Source organism: Neopelma chrysocephalum, unplaced genomic scaffold (assembly GCF_003984885.1).
Source record: "Neopelma chrysocephalum unplaced genomic scaffold, ASM398488v2 Primary Assembly neopelma1_25, whole genome shotgun sequence".
In the NCBI taxonomy this organism is placed as follows: Eukaryota; Metazoa; Chordata; class Aves; order Passeriformes; family Pipridae; genus Neopelma; species Neopelma chrysocephalum.
Genome location: NW_020897694.1, coordinates 36,770,568 through 36,779,770, shown reverse-complemented (window position 1 = coordinate 36,779,770; position 9,203 = coordinate 36,770,568). Strand labels below are relative to the sequence as shown.

Genomic DNA, 9,203 nt, shown 5'->3' with positions numbered 1-9,203 from the left:
CATTTGTATTGTCCTTTTTTTACACTGTTGCAAATGAGATCAAAATCAGGTTCTCTTCCCTTTTACTCTACAGCAGTTCAGTTTTACAGCTCTATCTAAACTTCCAGGTGTCAAACACTAACTCTGGTCATATTTTTAATGCATTTCATATGAGAACACGGCGATTTTTAGAAGTTCAAGATTTTCATTTGCTCAATAGCCTTCAGTTGAACTCACTGAAAGTTACACCAAGCAATATTAGTCACTGATCATTTTTTAATCTTGTCTCAGAGTATCTCTGAAGCACTAATTGCTTATTTTCATCAGTTGTCAGTTATTAGTTTTTAATTCTAAAATGACTTTAAAGCACTCTAAAGTAATGTTTTCAGCAGAGGCAGAATACAGAGTACTTCTGTAATGTTTTCTAACATGGGAAAAATATTATTGTAATGACACTGGCTCCTTCTTTGTGATTTTAAGCCCAGAATTGGAATTTAAACAGCTAACACTCAGCTGTCATTTTACCATTTAACATCACCATGCTAGTTATCCCTGACTCAGTTTTTTGGTAAAGCACCAATTCTGATCAAGAATCCAACTGGCAAACGTCCTCAGCCAAATTCAAGCTCCAAAATTCCACCAGTGGGGGAAAAGGAACATTCAAATGCACAGACATATTGCAAAAACTATCAGACAAGACAGGCCATCTGAGAAGTGCACACTTTTCTTGTATACAAAAAGTTGTGGTAGGACATTGTCTAAAAGGGAAAGCACAGATGACACTGCTATTCTGTGAAAGCTTTTATTAGGAGCAGCCAGGCAGTACAAACAGGATAGCAGGAAGAAGGGCTTAAAGAATCTAGAAAGCACATTTAGTAAAGCCACTCTGTTTTGCATTGCCTATCTGTGTATCTCCTGGGGTCTTTGATACATAAGAATTAGGTAGATATCACAGATGGCCAATCTGCATTCAACTCCCCTCCTACTTCATCCTCCCATCCCACTGCAGGTACCTGCCAGAGCAGGTGGGACTCAAGGGCTCCAGCAGATGAAAGCTGAAAGGTTCTGTGCTCTGCTTGTTAGCTGGTTTTATCAGCTCCCCCTCTTACACAAAGGCAGAGGAAGGGAGAGTATTTACAAAACATCATCTCCTTACAGCACACAGCTGAGTGACCCCAACAGCATCCCATCAAGGGCTGCTCCAGGAGCAGTGCTATAGGCAGGGGAGGCAAGGTTCTCTAAGGGCACCCCACCAGAGTGACAGCCTGGGTCACATTTTAAATATAGTCACATGATTGCAGGTGTGCAAACACATAACAAGGAACCATTAGCAAACCAATGCCGTGCATCTGGAAACCACTTGATCTCTTGCCAAGTCCTACCTTTAAGCGATAGCTGGGAAGTAAGACCAAAGGTACTCTGAATTCCTTTCACTTCTTCATGAATATATGTAAGACCAGTGCATTACTGGGCTGGCCCTACAGACTCCTCATAGTAACTTCCCTGTGTTAGGGCATCTGAGCAGGCAAGTCATAAGGAAAGACTACATCCAGAGAAGGCAGTAATTATGCCATGCATTAAATTGCCATGCCAGCCCCTACAAAAAGGATGATTTAGAGTAATTTGCCATTGGGCAATGGCATTCATGAATACTCCTGTCATCAGGATGCAGTATTTTAGTAGCAAATCTTACTGTATTAACTGCTGCTCAAGTGGAAAGGTGGTTGACTTTATGATTGAAAAAAAGTGATTTTGGTTGGAAAAATCCAGCAAAAAACAACTTTTATGTTAACATAAAACCAAATCCTTTTCCCCCAGAAAAACTTGTATCTAGAGAATTCCAACACGTAAGTGACCATTTAGAGTGAACAGAGATAGAACCAGCCATGGCTGAACTGCTGAGCCTTCTGAAACTCAGTATGTACACCTACTTATTTACAGGACTGACTTCAGTACCAAGGCTCAGATTAAATGATGAGATATACATGTGTTAAGCAGGTGAGACAAAGTCTGAGAAAAGGGGAAAAAAGGTGAGGCAAAGTCAAAGAAGAGGTGAAAACAGAAGGACAATTCTGCATAGAATAGGACAGGAATAAGAAGCCAGGGACAGAGACAGGAAAGGTGTAGACCCAGTTCATCAATCTTTCTGATCCTTCTAGCGTATGAAAAACTGGACCTCCATGTCTCACAAAACTGAAAGCATGCCAGGACATAGTTGGCATGGGCAGAATTTCAAGTAAGTCATGGATAAATGGGAGTAATGTCCCAGACATAGTGTCATCAGGTACAAACAAGGGACATTAGAGGTGTTAATGGAATTTGCAGATTGCTGTCCTCAGGTCAGCACCACAAACCCAGTTCAGCTAGTTAATGATTAGAAATTACTGCCTCCAGGTGGCTGTCCTATCTCATCTGTAGCCTGGGATACATGTATTGGTGGTTTCAGGGCAGTTCCAACTGGATGGGCATATGCAAAAAGTTAACCTCAACCGGGTTCAGTGCCGTCTCAATGATTTGTCGACCCTTCCTGTGAATGCACTGAGACACCCCACACTGGCCCTTTTCCCTCTCCTGCCCAAAACCATTTCTGCAGGTGAGGACAACGAGTTTCAGATTACAGAAGGAACAGAATTACAAAGATACAGAAACCAGAGTGATCAGGTAGTAAAATTCCTACAGTAAATACACTACCATTATACATTACTGTGGTACAGTAAGACCACTATTGTTTCTAAATCTAAAGTTTAAAGAATTACATAGACACTTTAGCACTCTTTTACTTACATCTATTAGCAAACTGTAATAACCAAATACAAAGAGATATAATGGAGTGGCATGTAAACAATCCTTTATCATTTTTATCAATTAATCATTTATCAAGTAACTTACCACAGTTATAGCATCATTCAGCAAAGACTCTCCAAACACTAGGATGTAAAGCTGCTCATTGACATGAATATTTTCAAAGACAGCTAACACCGCCACAGGATCCACAGCTGAAATGAGGCTGCCAAAGAGCAAATTCTGCAGCAATGTGATATCAGTCAAACCAAATGCACTGATTTGGCAAATTCCATAAAGGGAAATTCCAATGCCGATGGCATTCCAGAGTGTACCCACCACAGCATACCAGAATATGGTACCAAAGTTCTCAAAGAAAAGACGAGTTGGCATAAAATATCCAGCGTCGAGTACAATGGGTGGCAAAAGATACAAGAAAAACACATCACTGTTCATTACAGGTGGAGACTTCTCCTCTGCTCCAAAAATAATCCCACCAAGAAGCAATCCAACCAGAATGAGGAGACAACTTTCAGGTACTATTGAGGGCAACTTGTGATAGAGATGAAAGCCTTCAAAGGAAGTCAAATACAAGAAAGGGAAATGGTTATTTGTAGAGAATCCATAAGATTATTCTAGATTCTGTTATCTTAGTTTCTATAGTAAACAAACAGCAATCACAAGCCAAATTCCATTTTCTTTGCAAAGGCTGAACTGGACAACCACGACAGGTCAAGGCAAGTACGTTGGCTAGCATAGTTAATTCAGTTAATGTGGTGAAGCAACAAATTAATAGCTGGACATTACACTTAACAGCTAGGCTGGGTGGATCAACTGTGTGCAATGGTTCTCCATGAAACTGTGGGGTTTTTCATAATGTAGAATGCTCCAGAAACACAGTCAAAACACTTCTCTAGGGCAAACTGGACCTAGAGAGAGGAAAAAAAATCATACTAACCACTCCTTTATCCCTGGACAGCTTCACAAAGGAGTTTAACGAGTACAATAAATTATTTTTTACAAATCTTTTAGAATCTCAAAGCTAGTGAGGAGAACTAGCACATGTGACTTGCACCCAGTCACCCATGGTCACTTCCTCCACCACCATGAGAAAGCATTTACAGACATAATTATTATTTTTGGTAGAGCCTCCTAATTAATTTCACAAGAAGCAACATTTTCCATGAAGTGACAGTAAGTTGTAGCCTGTATTATTATGTTAATTCTTCTGTATTATATCAAGTAGCAGTGTTGGGATTCTCTCATCAAAATCTGTGCTAAGTAGTGAAAAAATTAATTAAAAAAAGGTTCTGAATGAGGATTTAATGATTGAATGTTCCTTAGCCTACTAAAACTCTCAAAGCCATGCAGTCTTGATTTAAAGACTCCAATTACTTGTAGAAGTTGACAGTTTTAAGGATAATTTTGGTAATGAATGGGGAAAGTTTTGAAGAAACTTATTCTGGCCAATCTAATGGTATGATCAATCTTATGCACCAAGGTCACATTCCAGGTCCCAGTGATGCCAATCTTTTCCAGACTCCTCCTTATCTATATTTGGCCCACATAATTACATAGAAATCTATCCACACCCACAAGATCCCACAATTCCTGTCTAACTAAAAAGCATTTAAATTATTTTAAATGAGAGCCGCATGGAAACACTGGGTGTGGTAATAACGGGCGTCTATTTCAGTAAAACTATTTCAGTAAAAATCACACCTGTAGTCCAAACAGTTAAACTAGTGCAATATTGGTATAGTTTACATCCAGTTTCCCAATTTCAGGCTTCTGTATCTTTTAACATCTCTTTTGTTGAGTCTCCTCTCACCATGGAGTTTTTCCAGGTAAAAGAAAGCCGGAACTTAAACTTAGGAAAACCAAATGGTTAAGAAAGAGCAAGGGGCAGCTGTTTTAATCTACTGACTTTTTACTTATATATTCTATAACTATTAAAGCTATTTTTAAAGGCAAGCAGCTCAAGCTGCATTTTTATTTCCTTTCTGTATGAACACAGACTGCTTTAAATAATTAGAAACACAGCCTATGTGACTCATTAGAATGTCTGCCAAATTCACTGTCATTCTTCAAAACCAGAATCACCAATGTCCTATACTGGCAGAAGAGGCAATGACCCTGGAAAAGACAAGAATTTGTGGTTGGAGACTTGACTCTTCAGCTTTCAGCCACTTCCACACAAACATTTTATGATTTATCTTAGTTTCTGCACTGGCAGAACACCAACCTTTCCAATACAGTGATCACAAAGTTTCCCCTGAGTGAGTAGGTTTTGCTAAGAGTTTTTTTAAGCTCTTCAGGAGTAAATTCTACATTATTTTCTCAATACAAATTCAAGAGGAAGGAATTTTTGTAAATGCAGCTTTTAAGGAAAAAAAAAATCCTAGACAGCTGTAATGCAAGGGCAATGAAACATCTACTGCGAATACAAAAATAAAAATCTTTTATTTTCTTCTTTACAAGTCACTCTGGAAAGCTCATACCCTCCCAGAGACTTCGGACTCCATCCTTAAAGGTAATGGAAAGGCTCCCACTAAATTAAATATGCTTTTTATTCATGTAAACAGCACCAAAACTCCTGAAAGACTGCCTGCCTACATGCAAATGCATATCATTCCTGATTTGAGGGCAAAGAGCTAGGATTTAGAATCCAGTGCACATCAAGTCATGTGCAGGTGCCCTGCAGGATGAGGGACATCTTCCGTTCTCTGACAGATCCACAGCCACAGGGTCAGGAGCACCCTGGGAGCAGATTCCCTGCAGTACAGGAATTTATGCTAAATGCAGGACTACAACTGTTTTCTTCTCCTCTGACCCTGTTCTTAGGCTCCAAACTATGCACTGACCCAACTTCAACAGCAGTAAACATATTTCACATATCATGGCAAAAATGGCACTAGGACACTAGCCTGAAGCGCAAGTATGTTTAAAGCCAGACGTCCTTAGGTTTGCTACTTTTTGGGTGAATTCCAGTGCTTTCTGATGCTGGAAATGCCACTGAGATGAGTATCCCTGAACAGCATAAAGCTTTTTTCAGGAGAGCAGTGTTGGAAGGATATCAGCTCAGTTCCCAGAAGAAACACTTCTCATTTGTGCATTTGTGATAAAACATAGTAGGAATCTGAATCAGTGACACAATATTTTGTAGTTTTAGTAGTACAAAAATTAAGCAAAACTGAAGGGTAAGTAGACTAGTCTCACTGCTTAGAGATTCTAGCATTCTACAGGTGCAATGGGTCCCACCTAATATACTGATCAGCATGTGAGTAACACACCTCTATGGTATCAACACACAAGAAATAAGTAGAGGTAGTTGGAAAATAATTCCATTCAAGGCAATTTATTAGATTTCAAAATGTGCCCTTGTTCTATGCTGGAATAAAAAGCACCATGTTTCTGATGTCTTTATGAAAATGTACCTTGTAAAAATGTTCAAGTTCTGCTTGACAACTTCAGGTTTTTCTTTCTTATACTGTCTTTCTTGCTCCCTCTAAACAAAGCCTACAGTGTCATGATCACAGCCAGGGTCGGAGAAACCTCTCAGGTAAATCCCCTATAAAAATTAGCAAATGCTGCAACATTTCAGCTCTGGTGAAACTGTGCTTCTGTGGAAACATATTTGTTAAAAGACTCATAACGAGGTGCTGCAGTTGAGTTTTCTTTGGGATCCTTCAAACACTGAGAGAGCTGTTATTTCAAGAGACCCTATCTTCTTAGCTCCTCACAGCTGAAAAGACCTGAGGGCTCTGTTCATAAAGGTTTGCTACTCGGCAGTGCCAAGCATAAGCATTCAGCGCCTAGCCCCAGAAAGGAATTTGCGATGCCAGATTAAGCACCGAGGTTTCCTGGGCAGTGCAGGAGTCTCAAGGTGGATTTCATGCTGCCTGGCATGACAGAGGCAAGATGCCTGTGCTGCTCAGCAGGAAATTATGGGGAGAGAAATGCACCAGATAGCTTCCTCTCTCACAGGGCCCCTCTCAGGGCTACAGGCAGTGAGACAAGCTGGAAAACCTCTCTCCATCCCTTTGAATTAAGACACAAGGCCCAATCCTAGTAACCAAGTAGGATGGCAGAGCAACATTTCTGTGTCTTGGTGGTTCAAGAACTGCTCATCTGCGCTATCTTCAACAGAGAAGAAGGCATAAGTCTGTGAAAATTTGATGTGGACTGTGACTTAGGAGCGATGGGAGCCTGACCTGGGAAGGTTTACTTGATGCACTCACTGGATAAGGAAGCACAGACCAAGCTCCAGGAGCAAGAACTGGATGTTCCTAATTCCAGTTCCAGAGTCAGGGAGCCTGCAGATAGGTGTGGCGAAGCTGAGCACTGCCACACCTAGGGCCACTCCTGGATCTGGCCCTCATTGCTCTGCGCACGCACACTGACAACAGCATGCCCTAGATTAGCCACACTTGCTTTCGTTTGCTGTTAACTGAAGGGATTTAAAAATTATATGCATTTTTCTTCACCTCTGCTGTTTACTTGCTTATTTACTGCAATCAGACTGGAAAATTAAAGTAGTCAGGCAAATTTTAAATTTTTTTTTTACTTTTTAGATGCCTATGCACCAGCAAAATATCATGACAGTCAAAATGTACAGTTCTACAGACTATTATTCTGTCTGTATTGTGTTTACATGTTTCACATGTAATCCTTAACAAAACAGAAACTTTTTCACTAGTTTTAGCTTATTCAATAGTTCTTGCTGTATCTAAACTCAGAAGTCAGAGCAATTTTACAGTACTTAACTGGCTGAGATAGTTTTTTACCAAACTCCTTATTCTCTGGCTATTACAGTTCATCATATACTTGAGTGGATCATATTTGAACTCTGTCCTGATTCTGCAATCACCTAAAAGCATATTCAAGACTAAGCATGCATCTTTAATGCATTAAGATACATGCATCAGAATACATGCATGCTTAATGGATGCAACATGCTGCACTTCTGAGGAAGTAATGATACCATAGCAAATTGCCTGGGGAGAGGCTCAGGCCCCCAACTACAATGCTAACTGTGTCAAGAGGTGAGTACAAATTTTTTGTTTTGCAGAATCCTAATTACCTGATCATTAACCAAAATGTGACAAAGTCTTCTTAAATGTCACAAGCAGAAGTTAAAAGTTTTAACTTTGATAAAAGGGTTTAATAGAATCAGCATGATCAAAGTTTCTTATGGAAATCTCTGGTGCAAAATCAGAGTTCTGAATCAAACAACTGTAGGGTGGGTAAACTTATTTATTTTGTTCCCACACCTTTACTTCTCACATTATCTTCTAGGTAAGAAGATACAAAGTTCATAATTTGTAGAGACTTACTGGATCTTCAATAGCTGTCTAGCACACCATTATCTGACATTCCTTAGATTAATATGCTGTAGTCATTACTCTGTTTGGGACATAGAAAGCTAATTAAAAACACGATATATAAGCTGCACAACACTCAGTGAAACTATGCAATACAAATGTTTTCCACAGGAGGGAAGAGGCGGCCTTTCTTACTCATACAGCGCCGTCTTTCTTGTCTTTCTCAGGACATAAGTGAATGGTGGGAAAGAAGAGTAAGGAGGAGGCATACTCTCTCCTCATTAATATTTGCTTTCCATCGATCCGTTGTTCTGTTCTGAGACTGTCATTACACCCTGCGTTATTTTAAGAAAAAGCAGACCGTGCTCAAATGACAGCAGGGTGATCAAGGAAAAGTCAGTCACGCACCGGGTGAACTCCGGGTTTTACGGTCCTCATAGCCCGGGGTTCACCCGGCGCCGCAGAGGGCCGGAGGTAATCTTTTCTCCTCCGCACCTTTCCTAACCGAGAGAACCCTCACTTCAGCCAGCCAAATTCCGTCCGGGAATCCCGCTCCGCGGAGGAGCATCAGTGTCCCTCTGGCCGCCCCCGAGCCCGCGCACCCCGCCGCCGGGCACGGACCGCGCCAGCCCCGCTGTTCGTGGCGGCCCCGGGGGCGGGCGGCCGCGGCGGGTACGGGCAGGGATGGAGGTGGGGTCGCCCCACGACCCCGCTCACCGATCTTGGCGAGGGAGGCCAGCAGGATCCAGAGGGTGATCTCGAAGGGGATTTGCACGTGGGGGTAGTCCAGGGTGAAGACGTGGAGCCGCGTCTCCTCGAAAGCGGTGCCGCTGGGGCTCGGAGGGGTGCCGGTGCCCATCGCCGCGGCGCCGGGCAGCTGCCTTTCCGAGGTGGTCCGCGCCTCCGCCGCCCCGGCCGCCAGCGCCGCCAGCACCGGCACCAGCACCGGCACAGGCACCGGCCGCAGGGGCGCGGCAGGGCGCGGGGGGCCGCGGCTGCCCATGGCGTCCCCGCTCCCGCTGCCCTACAGCCCCGCGCTGGCCGCCGCCGCCGCCACCATCCCCGCCGCCGCGGGCACCTGCCGCTGCCGCCGGGGCGGGCGGCGCTGGCGGCCGGGGC

At 42.7% G+C, this 9,203-nt stretch overlaps 1 protein-coding gene across 1 annotated transcript in view; it reads right to left on the bottom strand.

Annotated features, from left to right (window-relative positions):
• Positions 1-8,966, bottom strand: part of SLC9A2 (solute carrier family 9 member A2) — a 35,223-nt gene extending 26,257 nt beyond the window's left edge. Inside the window, exons 1-2 of the mRNA XM_027674963.1 lie at positions 8,802-8,966; positions 2,869-3,332 (exon numbers count right to left, since the gene is read on the bottom strand). Of these exons, the coding sequence (XP_027530764.1) occupies positions 2,869-3,332; positions 8,802-8,943 (606 nt within the window). The 5' untranslated portion in view covers positions 8,944-8,966. The remainder of the gene's footprint in view (positions 1-2,868; positions 3,333-8,801) is intronic.
• Between the last annotated feature and the right edge of the window lie 237 nt (positions 8,967-9,203).